This window comes from Echiichthys vipera, assembly GCF_963691815.1.
Source record: "Echiichthys vipera genome assembly, chromosome: 15".
Lineage (NCBI taxonomy): Eukaryota > Metazoa > Chordata > Actinopteri > Perciformes > Trachinidae > Echiichthys > Echiichthys vipera.
The window spans coordinates 12,055,896-12,072,394 of record NC_139840.1 but is presented as its reverse complement, the minus strand read 5'-3'; the positions used below and the strand labels follow the sequence as shown (position 1 = coordinate 12,072,394).

The following is a 16,499-nucleotide window of genomic DNA, read 5'->3' as shown; positions in this document are numbered from 1 at the left end:
ATTAACTCTCTTATTAATGCTATAAGAAAAAATGTTTCATCCCTTTCCTGCCTGTAGGATAAGTCAAATAAGTCAACATACAAATATGTCACTACCTTTGGGCTGCTTTCAAGCTTACTGCCTGTTTAGTCCGTGAAGCTGATCAGTGTGGCAGCTATCAAACCAAAGTAATATCCTGAAATAGGAAAGAATTCACTAGACAGAATCAGGGGAAGCAATCACAATATTCTATATAGAAATACCCAAGGCACCTGATACAAACAAAACGGATCTGTACTTGATCCCCTCTAGGCATAGATATATTGACCTTCCCAAAATATGGCCTCTAAAATGCATTAATTCCTGAGTGGCTCTCATAAACAATGCTGGTTGTGAGCCCACATGCTAGATTATCATCAACAACATAACAAATACATTTGTCTGTTCCTTTTTCTAGTGTGGATTCGCATGGCCAGATGGCTCATGCTTTGTTTTGCCCTACAATGCTAAGGGGCTCACATTTGCTCACGCCATGCAACAATTAGCACTCCGCTCCATGGAACCTCAGCTGCTAAAGTTGAACTGGATAAAGTGAAAATAGTCAAATAAATTGCGTCAAGATTGGGGGCTTCCTTACAGTTACTTCATTGTTTTTGTGAGCACTGGGTCAGTGGGCTCTGACTGGTAAATTAACAGGCAACTTACTGCAGTGACCAATGTCAATACGGTAACATCCTCTCTGTGATGTTCAAAATCAGAGTGGAGATAGGTTAAGCCAAGCATAAAGCACATCACTAATGGATTTCTTTTAAAAGAAGCCTAAGCTGTAAAATCTGTTCAATGCTTGGGGGAAAAAAACACAAAAATCTCCTTTTGTATCATATGTATCTCTATATGTATCATTTGAAGGGCTTTGAAAGCAGCCAACAAATCATGGTGATTCTTGCACTAAAACTAAATTCAAATATAATGACCCTCAGAATTCAGACATTAATGATACCTTTTGTGTAATTTGCATATGTCTGGCTTTTTTTTACTTTAATTAAAAATAAATGATAAATGAAACCTACTAGACAGGAAATGACACTGAGATGAGCAAATTGATCCTTACAGGGCTGTGTTGTCCCTCTGTCTTAATGGAGTCTGAGAGGGAGTCTATAGATCTAGGCCGTTTGAATGCCCTGAGTAGATTAATGAAAACATTAAAGGTGGGCTATGGTCAATTAGCTGTTGCTAGACATGACTTAATGAGAGAAAAGTACAAAACTAAAAGCTAAGCATTAGACACGAAATCCTTTTCGTACAAATGATCCAGTTTCGTTGGTCAGAGGTGGCATCTTTTAGGAGAGGTGGCTATTATAAGACGAGTTTTACTTTCATGTCACTTGTAATTTTGTGAAGAGGCAACAATTGTTTTTCAAATGGTAATGAGTCATAATCAAGAGTAATCAGTGTTGCACATTCAATTAAGTAGAACAACTCAACTGTTGTGTGTGGGCTTGAAAGAAAATGAAACATTGCAGTTGGGGGTGAGCAATTATGGCACAATTAATATTACAATAATTATTGCAGCATTAGCACAGCAAATAACAGTATGCAAAATGAAAGCAAAACGGAAAAAAAAATGAACGCCCGTTTCCCATTGAGTCAAATGATTTTTATAAAATCTTGTAAAAAAAATCTCTTTGACTCTATTAAATGTATTAATATGACAATGTTGCCACAATATGTTTACATAGAGAGACAATAAAGGACAATACTGAATATAATAAACTCAAATGACTCAGCCTTACAGAATAGGATCACCATTCGCCATCATGTGTTATCAGAAAACTTTCATGGTGAAAATCTATGAGCTATTCTATGAATATCAGAGTTGAATAACAAAGTATTTCTGAATAACAGAGATGAATAACAAAGCATGTTTAATTAAAAGGGAATCTTCATTTCATGCCAATAACATTGGACACACACATACAAACTCAGACAAAAGTGGAAAAGAATTATCATAAGTCATTCTAGAGATTAGTGAAAAGGGCATGCAAAAATAAATTTCATTATTAAGGGCGGTTTCACAAATGCACCAGCAGCTCAAATGAATTAGAGAAAAGTAATCTGCTGCCCCTAATTACCAGAGACGGATTGAGATGAGATTATCCCACACTCTAATCTGTGTCGTGAAGTTCTATTGAGGGTAATTTCAGATATAATAAAGCTACTCTGAAAGGTTATTCTGAGAGGCACTACGTGCTTTTTTTTAGGACCGTCAACTGTAAAGGTTGTTCAATGATAAACTCAGGGGGAAAGTGATTTAATATCAAAATAATATTTTATGGTACATTTTCTCTCTTGTGTTACATGCATTTTGATGAAACTCTAGACTACAATCCTAGTCCTAGAGATTCAACTTCTTAAACTAGACATTTATGTCACATCAAGGAAACAAGCCACTGTTTCTCTACAAAAGAATAAAACTAAATAAAAAAGTTCTGGGCTTCAGTCGTACAGATATTTTCTGCATACTCAAACTAGGGCTTGGCGATATGGAGAAAATGAAATATCACAATATTTTTGATCAAATGCCTTGATAATGATGTTACCAATACTGTAGGGTTGACTGTTGGTGCTTTCACGAAACATTAACATATTGAGATTTTTGATAACTAATCATCAGTAATGTGGACGTAATGACTAAGTGTGTAAAGGCCTATAACAGAACAGCTAGAGCAGTCTGGTAAATTCATTGAATGATATCCCTTTACTGTACTGCAGCCTTTAAAACCAGGAAAATACAACATTTATATCATGTTACGATATCAAAAATCTAAAAAGAAATCTAATATCATATCCCAATATCAATATAATATTGGTACATCGCCCAGCCCGAGTCAAACGAGTCATAACTACCTTGTTTACTTCAAAAACATGACTGTGTTCACAATGCTGACATAATGCTTGGCTAAAGCAGGCAGATTCAGCTCCCATCCTTCCAGCGGGGATCCAGACACATGCAAGTCATCACGGAGGAAAACACAGTCATGAGGGATAAATTAAATGCTCACTAAGGTTCCTGAAAGAAGTGCTTCTGCTTAATAAATGTAATAACTGAGTAAGTGAGGCAGCCAGTAGTGTTTTGTCTGTGTGCTGTTAATGCAAGTATGCCTGCTGAGGTGTAAAACACATTGGAGATTCCTTATCTGCTCTTGTATAAGCCAATTTCCTTTAGGTAAAATTGTTAGATACATATGACCAACCAGTTAATCTGTATTCATTATACCAGGATATTACCATGATTGATTTGCTAAACCTCTGGAAAGTGTCAGAGTCCTGTAGTTTAACAACTGTATGTCTCAATTTAACATGTATTCTTTCTTTAGACATAGACACACACTTTCCACTCTCTGCATTGGCTTTTCAGTAAAAACGACGTGCCGTTTGGTCACAGTTTGGGGAAAAAAAGACTTTTTTGTGGAGGGGAAGACTAAGCAAACATCAAACCTAAAAACGGGTAAACACCATGCATAGACAGAGCCTTTTAACGACTGAATGTTGAATCAGCTATAAATACACAGCAATGTTATAATTGTTTTCCTCTGCCATCTAAACCAATGAGCCTAGAGGTCCACTGCGGTACAGTGATGGACCACATCACTGGGAAAATGCACTGTACCTCAGAGCCTGGGCGAACTGCCTGTTGAATGCACAACAGCCTCAGCCAAAACACACAGAACAGACTTGGTGTGTTGCTCTGCCTGCACAGTGTGTGTGTGTGTGTGTGTGTGTGTGTGTGTGTGTGTGTGTGTGTGTGTGTGTGTGTGTGTGTGTGTGTGTGTGTGTGTGTGTGTGTGTGTGTGTGTGTGTGTGTGTGTGTGTGTGTGTGTGTGAGTGCATGTGCGGGCGTGTGTGTGTGTGTGTGCTTCAAGCCCGTCGGATACAGCTATGGCAATATTTAAAGGCGCAATTATAAATCACAATGTCTGGCAAAAGTAAATCATTACAGCTGTGAATCTGAGAGGCAAAATTGTTCAGCTGCTACTGAAGTTATGAATGAGATATTGACTCCCATCTTAATGACAAAGACGGTCTTTGGTTCAGTCAGGTGAGAGCTTGAGACATTCTGTAATAAACACAATGCCCTGCCTATTACACAACTAGGTTACCAGGCGCTGGTTTACACAGACACTGTGTTGTTGTCACTGGGGGAAGATGAGTGAACAAGAGTGTGACCCCTAATCACTACTGCTTGTTGTGAGGAGCCCTCCCAGCCCCCGTCAGCCCAGTTCAACAAGTCAATATGTGCCAATACACAGCCCAACCATTTAAACTCACATGATTTATCTTGTGTTCACTTACAGAAGAAGTGTGACACACAGAGACAAAGGTGTCATGGCAATGTGGATATGGCGCATTCAGCCCTCAAACACCTTTCCCTACAACTCAATCCACCCTGCCTTAATCATGATTTGCATGAGATGCGATGAGCACATTTAGTAGAAATCAAAAGCTGAGAGTCAGTTTTGCAGATATGATCATCATGCATGTTTATCTGATTAAAAATCCAGGTCCCATTGCTTTTTTTCTCCTAACGTCTCCTAATGCAAACACATATGTACAGATGCAATAGCAGCTGCTCTCTGACGTGCTGTAAGTGATGTGTGTACAGAGTAGGCACCACTGGACCTTTATACAGTTCACAAATGCAACAGTTTGGTTATTGTCTACATATATATATGTGTTGAAATGAAAAAAAAAAGACTTACCAGGCATAAACTGCTGAGTAGTGAGATGAGAAGAAAGTCCAGATTGTGGAGCAGCAGAGCGGATCCCATCCCTGACCTGAGGCAGCTCTACCTCCAAGAGTCCTTGGCGCGGCTCAAACAGACGCCGATGATGCTCAGATGAAATGATTTAATCTACTTAACTCTCTTCAAAGTGGAGCGAGTTGTGTTTTTTCACTCCATCTGGCCTCTCGATGCTTATGGCGGCTTGTGAAACCATAACTCTGTAATCGCCTCGCTCTGCCCTCGATTTAATTTCCTATAATCTACTATATGCTCATGCTCAGCCCGCTGCCTTTATTTCTCCGCATCTGTCTTTTTTCCTCTTCTGAAATTACATCCACATGTCAGAACTATTTATGTCGCTCTCCCTCTGCGGTGGGAAGTTCAAATGATTCTTTGTAGGGAAGAAACCAACGCTGTATTTTTAGGTCTTTTAAATTTCCCCCTCAGACTAACTTAAACACTTCAGTATGGAGCTGTGCGCCTTATGGCTTATTCCAGCCCTCTCTTCCAAAAATGTTAGATCAGTGTTGGGCACAAATAAGCCCGAAATGTAGCCTATCACTCCATCACCAGTCGCTGTTGGATTTCACAATTTGATTCCCTCTGACACGTGATACCATCAACACAGTTATGTATTTAGAGATAGTATCGTGCTGGCGTCAGTGAAACAGCAGGGGTCTCAGATATGGTTCGATTTAAACATTTAACTATAAAATAAAAAATAAAAAATAATAATAATATGACAGAGCAGAGCGTGCAATTACAAACGTTTCATATACGTCTTATTCCCTACAGTCCCGCACTCCCATTTCCGTCCCAGTTACTCATGAACGCACAACATGGAAAAGTGTCATTTATACAGAAACCGTTCAACTATAACACAATCTCGCGTGGCTATTACACAGCAACTGAATGCATGAAACTCCCTAACGGGCTCTTTTTAACTAAAAAAAAAAAAAAGGCTAAGAGAAAGAGAGAAACGCCAACTTGGCTTCAGGAATCTCTACTTACTATCGCGAGGAAGCCAAAGTCTCCCTGACGAATTGATAGTTCGCAAAAACGCCTGAGTGTTTCTACAAAGTCAAACGCAAAAGTTGAAGTTTCTCGTGTTGGGGAAGCGTCTCCAGATGTGGCAGGCGGCAGGTCGTGTTCAGTAGTGAGTATGTGGATGGAAAAGGGGGGGGGGGGGGGGGGCAGGTAGGGTGGAGCGTAACAGCCTCTCATTGGTGCGCACTCTCTTACGTTGGAATAAACCACGACTCCGAAATGACATATTTTCTCACCCCTCAAACAAACTCTACATTCAACAGATCGCAGGGCTTTTGCCAAACCACTTTTTCCCCCTGCAGTCTCTCAAAAGTTGCATCCAGTAGGATTGGATTACCGAGACATAATGCAGAAGACGTCCGTTTTAATCTCAGGCATCTGCTGCTGTACGGTGATTTACATGATAAGGCTTCAAGGGCATCCAGTTAACACATGTCACATGTTTGGAAATGAAGTTATGGGTGTTTTGGTGTGAACAGTCTCAGGGCAGTTAAAAAAAAAAAACCCTGCTTTCTCCTTATTTTTGACGGTTCTGATCATGACCTGTTTTATTTGACTTGTGTGTTGTTTACATTGGCTTAACTTTCTCATTATGTGAGGTCACCACTGCTGTATGAGTAGTAGTAATAGTAGTAATAATAATGACTGTAATAATTATAATATATTATCTTCTCTTGTGACCTTATTCGATCCAGTATGTAGAAAAGCATTGAGGAAATCAAATGTCCAAAAAGCTTTGTTATTACACCTACTAGCTACTATACTGTAATTCTTTACACTATAGTAATATGTGTGCCAAAAAGTAATATACTGAAAAAGATAAAAAATTCATGATACAGAGGGATGTTACTCATTTTCGGGGTCAAGTATACCCCAGAGAGACTTCTCATGCATGACTCAAACAAGTGTGCTAGTGTGCGTGTGTGTGTGTGTGTGTGTGTGTGTGTGTGTGTGTGTGTGTGTGTGTGTGTGTGTGTGTGTGTGTGTGTGTGTGTGTGTGTGTGTGTGTGTGTGTGTGTGTGTGTGTGTGTGTGCGTGCGTGTGTGTGTGTGTGTGTTATTTGGGATTTGAGAGGAGTAGTGCCGCAAGTGGCATATGCCCTAATTAAGTAGATTTACTCACACACTACTAATACTTAAGACAGTATTTCCATTGTCTTTCACTTTACTCAACAGCATTTCAGAATTAAATATTGTACTTTTTTTCCTGTTACATTTTTCACAGCTATCATAACAAATCCATAACAAGCCATTTTGCATATGTATGAGATGTTAGCAGTTCCACCAAAAGTGATTTCACCTCTAAACTTAGAAGTTGGTTTAATTGAGGTAACTGTTCATGGCCCAAAGAGGTGGAAGTTAAGAGAACAAGTAATTGTCCTTTTGAGGGATAAATCATTTCAACCCCAAATTGAAATGATAATCTGATAATCTGATAATCTTTCTGCACTTTACTTGAGTAGGATTTTGAATGCAGGACTTTCTCATTTAACCAGACACTACTGTCAACACTAATCACATATATAGCTCATATGGAAATCCATCCTTCTGACATTTGTTATCCGTTCAAAATCATGTTCATAAGTAATTTTCCTAAAATAACATTAAGTTGTGAAGTATCAAGTCGATGAAACAATGTTAAATGTGTTTTTTTGAGCATCACAAAACAGAACATCAGAGTAAACATTTAGATTATCATGACTTCTGTCATTATCCAGTGCATGGTATGCTCTTTTTATTTAGCAAAGCAAGTAGCGTTAATGTTTCCATTAAACAACCTTTTCTCGAAAGAGAACACAGTAACATGATCTTAATGAATTCTGCAGATATTGACAATACAATGCTAAAATAGAACTGTGCTAAATCAGTGCTTATTCTCTCTCCATTATACTCTAACAGCTGATGGTACAATAATGTTTTATGCATGTGTGTGTCTTAAAAGTAAACAAGCTCTAAACTGCTGCAAACTTGTTCCATCTATTAAACCATAAAGTGCTGCAGCTTTGATCGCAGAATAATGAGTCAGTGATCACGTCACAGGCTCTGCTGATTGTAACACACTGCAATATCCTTTATTTAACCAGGTAAAAAAAACTCATTGAGATTAAAAACCTCTTTTCCAAGAGTGACCTGGCCAAGATGGTTACACACAAAACACAAATAAATTAAGATTACAAAAGAGAAAGTGGGATTACAAGTGCAATGACATGATCCGATTGAGCTTAATTCTCTGTTTTTTAGAATTGTCTCGAACTCTCCCAGAGTTACGAGATTTGTCAATTTCAAGTCCTTCTGCACATCGTTCCAGGCAGATGGGGCCAAACATTTAAAAGCCTCTGTGCCCAGTTCAGCACTGCACATCTATCAACAAGCAAAGACACTGAAAAAAGCTTCCACCTTTGATATGCAGTGATGGAGAAATCATATACATTATATATATATATATATATATATATATATATACATATCTGAGAGAACATATACATTATCCATTAGAAAGAATGATGTTTCAGCAGCAAAGTCATTCGCTGCCTTTTGTTACTGCCACACAGAGAGCACAAATTGGGCACAAAGCAGCTGTAAAGTCCCATTATAAACTCATGTGGAATGTCATGTTGTTGACAGTGTCATCATATGATATGACACCAAATAAAATTTTAACTTGCCTGCAGCACTTGGATAAAAGTCTTGCACACAAGGCTGATCTGAGTATCCCTAGCATTCATGTGGACATGGAAAACATGAGTCAACAACTTTAACTCCTCCTGTGGACACCCAAATAGAGACCAGCATAAAAAAGCTGATCATGAATGACAATCAGGTAAAACACAATTGTTTCTAACTTCCTTATAATGTTTTATGAACCATTTATTTAATAATATTTCTGCTAAATGACGGGGACTTAAATAAAGTGTTATCTTGACTTGAAAAGAATAGTTTAAAAAAAAACAAAAAAACTCACTATCCACTTTCCAGCTTTTGCCCTCGTGGACTTCCTCAGATTGGAATTGTTGTGCCCTGGAAGACTGTGAGATTTAATTGGAAGCTCTGAAAAATGTAATAAGATGACATTTGACATAACATTTTTAATATCATCGTTACATGGACAATTTTACAGAAGAAAAAGAAGACGACATTTTTTTTTTCCAACTTTTAAAAGTTCAGTTCAGTAACTGGCTCTGCCTTTGACTGGCCTACAATTTTCAAGATGGACCCACATTGTATCTTGGAAACATTATTGTATTTTCTGCTGTTCTTTCTTCTTAAGCAGCACTCTCAGCGGCACATAGGCCATTTTGCGTGTAATCGTCAAACAGGGGAGAGTAATTTGGGGCTTGACTGTCTGTACAGGTTGTGCAGACCATCCAGGCGGCAAGAGCAGGATCGACCGCCGCCTGTTACAGGGCAAAGAGGTTCCAACACTGGTGTGAGGAAAGAAGGCTAGATCCCTTCATCATGTGAAATTGGTTCTATTTTCTCCTTTAGAAACGATTACCGCTCTAGAATAGTACATTTGGATACTTCTTCCTCCGTCAAAGACCAGGAACCAGTGGATGAAAGTCCAAAGCAAAGAATGGTGGGGGAGAGCCATTTTTTACTAAGTTTACTAATCAGGTATGAAAGCACCATTTCCAAAATGACACGGCAGTTGTTCAGAGGTGTCCCTATTCTTCTTCTCTGTGTTATTCTGTGACCCTTCCTCTGCTCTGTGTTTATGAGTGCTGTTTCTATTGTGCTATATTGTACAATGTCTTTTACGAAATGCATTTGCTTGAAACATAGAAAGACATAGAGTGCAAGAGCCCTTGAGCACTTCAATCGGACTGTGATGTGTTGTCACCACATCAAGTCTGCAAGGGTGAGAGAAAAAGCCACTGATGGACGGGGTCTAGAGTCCTACTCGTTGCTGTGGAAACGTTTGACTGACTACTCCAATCTTGCACATTGTGATTGCTGCAAAACTTGAAACATAAGATGTTTGCGCTGCACATCTTTTTAAGGCATGCTGCAATAATAACTTTCATTTTGAGTATAGCCTATTTTTCTACATATATGATGTTGTTGAATATTATTTCTGGCCTATAAGAGTTAAGTAATCATTTAATACAGTAACTGTTTCATACATTATTAATAGGTTTAATTAATAAATAATAAAAATATATAAAATTAATAAAATCTACCCAACCCCACCGGCTCTGACCGACTGAAGGCCAGACGCAGCGGCCCACCAACCTCTGTGTACCCTAAGCAGCAACAGCAGAGAATAAGGGGGCCGCAGCCAGCCCAGGTAGAGCCACTGTCTAACCTTGCAGGAGTCAAAAGTCGAGCAAAAGACACCACAACCCCTGAGTCATCAAGGATCATGGTTAGGTGTACAATGCCCAGAGAGACACCAGGTGCAACACAAATGAAGCTATAGCATAAGTTCAGTCAGGAAGACTGTTTTGCATGCTTAAGACATAATCTATTTCTCATACATACTGCCTTTCTCTCCTCTCTTTCCTGCTCATTCACTCTTTCCTTGTTGTGCAGTCACTCAGCTGTTCTCATCAGCTGTGCTGTGACACACCTGCATGGTTAGCCTATCATTTTGATGCCACTAGTATGTTCATGTTGCCACTACACGCACCCTCCACCTCTCCATCACCAACTTAACTGAGGTCACAATCACCACCTTCATAATTTCTTCAGCTTCATCAACCACCATTGTCTGGACTCCATGGGGATTTATCTGGATGCCGTGCAGGGCAGTTGCCCCTTTATTACTAATCTCCATGTACAGTCTGCATTAGATAATAAATAATTTATGTAGAGGAGGGGCCTACTCTGATTTCTGTGTGTTTACTGACAGCAAGTTACAGTCAAGTATCAAGCTGTCCATCTTTATATACGGTCTATGGGGCAGAGCATCAAACCTGGTGAGAAAACAAACAAAGGCAAGAAGTGAAACAAAACATGACACATGAGGATTGAACCTTCAAAACTTAACAAGAATCCGACTAAACATGAATGAATTATGAAAAACAAGGACAAGCATAACAAACAGAGAATGCCGAAACTAAAACTTCTCGATAACGGAAGACACAACTCAGTCAGAAGTCATATAAAAGTCAGAGGGTATTGTGCCAGACTGTGAGAAGAAACATTCAACCTGCTACACAAACTTGTGCATGACATGTGTTTGTACGGTAAAATATTAATATATTTTTCTACTTCCCTTTCTTTCTTTCTTTCTTTCTTTCTTTCTTTCTTATTTCCTTCCTTTTTTGAACCCCTTTGAATTCATCTTTCCAAGGCCATATTTTTAGTGCAACAATATCATTGACCTTAATCATCCCAGGCTTTTTTTCCCATCGGGAGTACAGTAGGTTATTCCTGGGGTGAGAGATAATGAACAATATGAAAGCGCTCATAAACAAACCGGTGACCATACATTTACTCATCCACCGTGCAGAAAGATTGCACCCTACTGTTTCTCAATGGGAGAACTCTTAATACTGTAAACAAAAGATTAACAGAGGAGACCATATTCATGACAAATGCATAATCTCCACTCCATTTCCAATCTGTCAGGGTCTCTCTTTTTCTATTGCCCCTCCCCAAGAACAAAAAGGACAAGCTTTTCTTTTGAAACGTTCTTTCGGAAAGGTTACATGTGCCTTTAAGCCATTCGCTGTATCTTCATGCTACTATCCCTGGTTACTTATGAAAATGTTAATTCTTTACCTTGTGACCTCCTTCTGCAGCCACCACCATGCTATCATCATTATCTTACCATCCATCTGGAATGATTAATATCCACCATCTGTAAGTATCTAAAGTGCTTTGAAAATGTCATCACATCGCTTATTCACAAACAAACTCTAAACACCTTTACAGTCGTAACAGTTGTTCATTCTCTTGTGGCAGCCAAGTACACTACATACAAACTATATACAGTATATGCTCAATTTTAAGTCAATCTGTGGACGCTTTAATTTGTAGGTGCTTCTTTTCATGTGTCTCATAAGTGGAATTAGGATTATTATGCAAAAAACTCTAACACTCACAACAAAATACTAAATACAGTTATCAGTATGATGATAACCAGATCAACCTTAATTTGAGCATGATGTCTGTGTTTGGTAATCATTTAGAAAGGTTAAGTACGTATGTGCCAAAAAAGGCAAGCAAACATATCGCAGAATTAACTATATCATTTTATCCAAAGATGATTTTACTAGAGATAATAAACCCTTCTGCACTCTGCACATGTACTTTTTCACAATGCCCTGTTAAAATTTAAAGAAAGTTTTAATTCATTGTTTTTTTTTCTTGTGTGAAGGTCTTTCTTTGGCCGTGGACTGTTGTTGACATGTAAGACCTACAGTAAGCACCTAGACTAGAACAGTGAATTTATAATGGCACAGCTTTTGAGTTGGCTAGCAGCCGCCCTGTCCTCGTTAAATGTGGCTACTGACTAAGTACCTCGTTTGGCTTTCCGAAGTATCTCAGAATTCAATAACATGTACAGCAACGCACCAACTGTGGTTATCTCAGCCATGGTTGATGAGAGAAAGAAAATAGCAGGAGAAAATGTTGTTATACAGGCAGGTTCGCACCAATCACATGGATGATGCAATTGAAGTGATGATCCAAATATGATTACGTGGCCATCGCATCCGGTCCGAACACAGCTTTAGATACAGTGTCTATCTTTTTATCACTTCATCTTTTCCTGGCAGTGGTTCATTTTTTTCCTGCTATAGCTTTCTTTCTTCCAGAACCAGAAATTGGCTCTTCAATGGATTTCATTTTCTATTTTGGCCAATGGGCTTTTTCTGATGCTTTTTCAACACATAATCAGATCAACAAGCCAGCATTCACACATTATATTTACTGTATCTTGATTCACTTCCAGAGAATGAAGCAATTCCATGTACCCTGAATAAGGACTAAAACTCTATATCTCAACCCAACATGACTCCCAAAATCATGTGGAAACCCACATATATATTGAAAACACATGTTCATTTTGTACACATGATGGTTATCATGTGTGGACATTTTTTTTGTGCTATGGTTTCATGTATCACGTATGAAGATTTCTATTTATACTTTCAGTTTGATCTTTTCCATCTGAGCATTTATTGAACTATTTCCACCTGCATTTTCATCTTTTTTACATAACCCTGACAAAGGCACATTCAATTTGCATGTGAGAGCTTTTAATACAAAAACACAATTCATGGGTGAAAAAAATTGGAAATCCACATGACCACCATCGCTGAAGTGGAATTACTTCCCCTTCTTTTAATTTTTGCTTCAGTCGTGGTTGGATGACAAAGGCGTTGCATACAATGCCACCAAATGCCTTAATATCAAAACAATTTTAAGGTCTCCCAGAAAAAGCTATTTCCAGTTGGATTGGGGTGAGCTCATCTCCTTCGAAGCAACTCTTATTGTCTTGACAGCTCATCCACTCAGGTCTCCCAAAGGTATGCCACAGAAATAGAGTTAAGGAACAAATATGGTCAAATAAACTCCATCCCTGACATCCTGAACACGGGTCATGCTGTCGTGGTGGAGGTCTTCATCCTTACAAATCTCATTCTTCCACCTTTAAATCTATAGCAATTGAGGCAACTTTGATCCAACATATGGCTAACAAAGATAAGGCAGCGTGAGGTTACTGCTGACTTTGACTGACCTCTACACACAACTGGGGATTGTGACCTGGAATGGACACATACCAATAGTGCTTTTTTTCTCCACAAGCGGTTTAAAAGCCAGACATTTTTCCTCTGGGTGAAGTTAAGTATACATTTAGTCGTTAAATGTCACATTTTATTTTCATCAGCCTGTTGAAACTCAAACAAGAGTGCCTGCAAAGGATGCCAAGCAAAAATGTTACACAGGATTCACAAATTGTTCTGAAATTCACAATAGCCTCTTTCACACAGCATTTTTGTTGCAGGGCTGTTGTGCCTTTATCACACACTGCAGAAAGGCGACTATGATGAAATGGGGGACCAAACTTGATCCTGACTCGGCAACTGAGGTAGTCACAGAGCTACTACAGCAAAGAGCTGAAATTTGTGTGAAAGGGAAATCTGACAGAGCAGAACGACAAACAGTAGTGCTGCGCAAGTCAACTCATGAGCAGATCAAAAAGAGCAACACAAAGCAGAATCTGAACGCTAAGTATACTACAACGCTAGGAATATTACATGGTCCACACACATGGGGTGCACTGGCATACTGTACATACACACTTAGACAGTACTATAAAAAACAATAATACAAAAATTGTTGGTGCTTCGGTTTATGTGTAGGGACTCTTATCATGCTACTGTAGAGGTTTGGTGTTATTGGGAGCAGTATTAGTGGTTAAAAAAGCTGTTTTAATGCATTCAACGTGCCACCCCGAGCTAATCACTGTTAGCTGCAGCAGGCTGTTAGCGTCTCTTCGGAAAATCTACGTTAATAGTTCATACGCGAAAAAAATTGTCTTGATGGCTTATTTGATGACCAAATTTGACTGAAAAGATGAGATGATTCGGATGATTTTACAACGGAATTTCCCTTTTAGTAATTATTACCTTCACCAAGAAGGTCATGTTCTTGGCCAGGTTTGTGTGTTTTTCTGATTGTTTTCTCTGTCTGCCAGCAGGATACCAGAAAAACAACTGCACCGATTTTTATGAAACTTGGTGAAAGAGTGAAGCATGAGCCAAAAAAGAAAATATTTTTCACTTCCATTAAATGTCCTGTATATGGCATTCATATATAATTTCTGATGCTATGATGTCCAGTAGCAGTGACATGTTTGAAAACCAGATTGACTAAAAAAAAAAAAAATTGTATTTTCCTTCAAAGCTACCAGAGGCAATACAACATAAGAGTTTCATGATAAATATTATACACAAGGTTCTAAATTAACACCTGGCAACCGGGTTAAAATTCATTTGGGCAGGTGTAAATAATAACTTACTAGCAAGTTTGGCCGGTGTTGTACAATGAGTCATTAAATACATGATACAAGCCTCTGTTCTCTGTCATCTATTCCCGTGGCACAGTACTTCCTACATTTCCCATGCCGTAATGCTACATGACAATGTTTCATACGTCCATTGGCTGTGCGCAGTGTGCAGTGGAACTAGCGAGGCAGTAAAGGACCATGAGAGTGCCCAAGGTCATCAGGAGAGCCTAAGGAACTTGTATGTATTATAGATAGATAGACAGATAGAGATTGTGTAGAGATTTTGTTGTATGTATTGTATTTGTATTTCTCATGGCAACAATGCTAATAAAATGATCAAATGTATTGAGTGGCACTCATAATTTATCTTATTTTCACCGGAAAAAATTTGGCTAGTGGAAATTCACATTGAATGGTGATCAAAAAAGTTAATTTAGAACCCTGATTATACAGATATATTTTACAAATACTATTCTTGGTTATTCCTGTGGATATCATAATGGATGATGTAGGAAACAAGTATTATAGTATCTACTACTATCTACTTCCTTTGTGTGTGAATGTTGTTCGTCAATAGTGTCGGGTTTGCCGGGGGATGAGGTTGGAAAGAATGCGTAGATCATACTAATTGTGTGTGTGTTTTGTTCTACTCTATGTACATTCCTTTGTTCATCATGTCAGGGGTCAGAGGATGGGGGTGGAGTGGTTAACTGTGTGGTGGAATCGAAGATGTTATACATGTTATACAGATGAAACAGGGAGTTAAGAGAGGAGAGCAGCAGAGTTCCATGTTGTGAGTCCTGCTGAATAAATATAGGTAACTTGAAAGTCTTGTCTGTTGGTATTCAGTGTCTGTCAAGTAATGTAAAAAAAAAATACTGTATACCAATAGTGGAACAAAATGATCAGTCAAGGTTATCAATATAAATCAAAATGCATACAAAAAATGGAAATAATTGATGTAGAAAACAAAAGTGAACTGAACAGGGATTTCACATTTTTAAGAAATTAAATGAGCTCCTAGATGTTTTGATGCATATGGCTAGACACTCTCCGCACAGTTTTAACCATAATTTTACTGAGCTTAGATATTAGATAGGTCAGAGGGAATGTCTTGTGTGTCACCACCACCAGAATCATTACATGTCACAGCCCAGTGAAACTAATACAAACAACAATCACTATATTAGAGGCTAGGTCATTTAACTTATTAATAACAGCTACAGCAGCAGTGGTTCAGGCAGTGAAGAACAGCTGTGATAAGAGATTCATTTCTAACTCTAATGTTGTCTCTACATTGTGCACAGAATCCATTTTAGATAAACAACAAGCTCTTGTCACAATCACTTGGCGATAAGCACTCACTCGCCTCACAGAAAGGTTGTTTTGGGTGTTTTTCGCTGCTAGAGAGAGGCTGCACATTGCTCTGACGAGTCAAATTCAGAGCTGCTCGGTAGGGCTCAGCATATAAAATATCAATAATGCTAATGTTTTTGTGTGTAAAGCCATGTCAGTTGAGGAAAAAATTCAAAGGGGGGATTCAAAAGTAGGTCCACTTTTTAGTGATAGCTAGCCCTGTGACCGAATGAGGGCACTGTGGCTCAACTAATGGCTCGGCTGTTGGAGTTTGACAGCACAGATGTTGACAATTTATAACTTTGGCCTGTAGTCTGGCATCCTGTCCCTGAATAAATTATACCTCCTAATCATCCTTCAGAGTGTAATCTT

At 38.7% G+C, this 16,499-nt stretch overlaps 1 protein-coding gene across 1 annotated transcript in view; it reads right to left on the bottom strand.

The window, feature by feature from the left end:
• Positions 1-5,563, bottom strand: part of pth1r (parathyroid hormone 1 receptor) — a 51,322-nt gene extending 45,759 nt beyond the window's left edge. The window contains exon 1 of the mRNA XM_083928495.1: positions 4,740-5,563. Coding sequence (XP_083784621.1) covers positions 4,740-4,808 — 69 coding nt within the window. The 5' untranslated portion in view covers positions 4,809-5,563. The remainder of the gene's footprint in view (positions 1-4,739) is intronic.
• Positions 5,564-16,499: the final 10,936 nt, after the last annotated feature.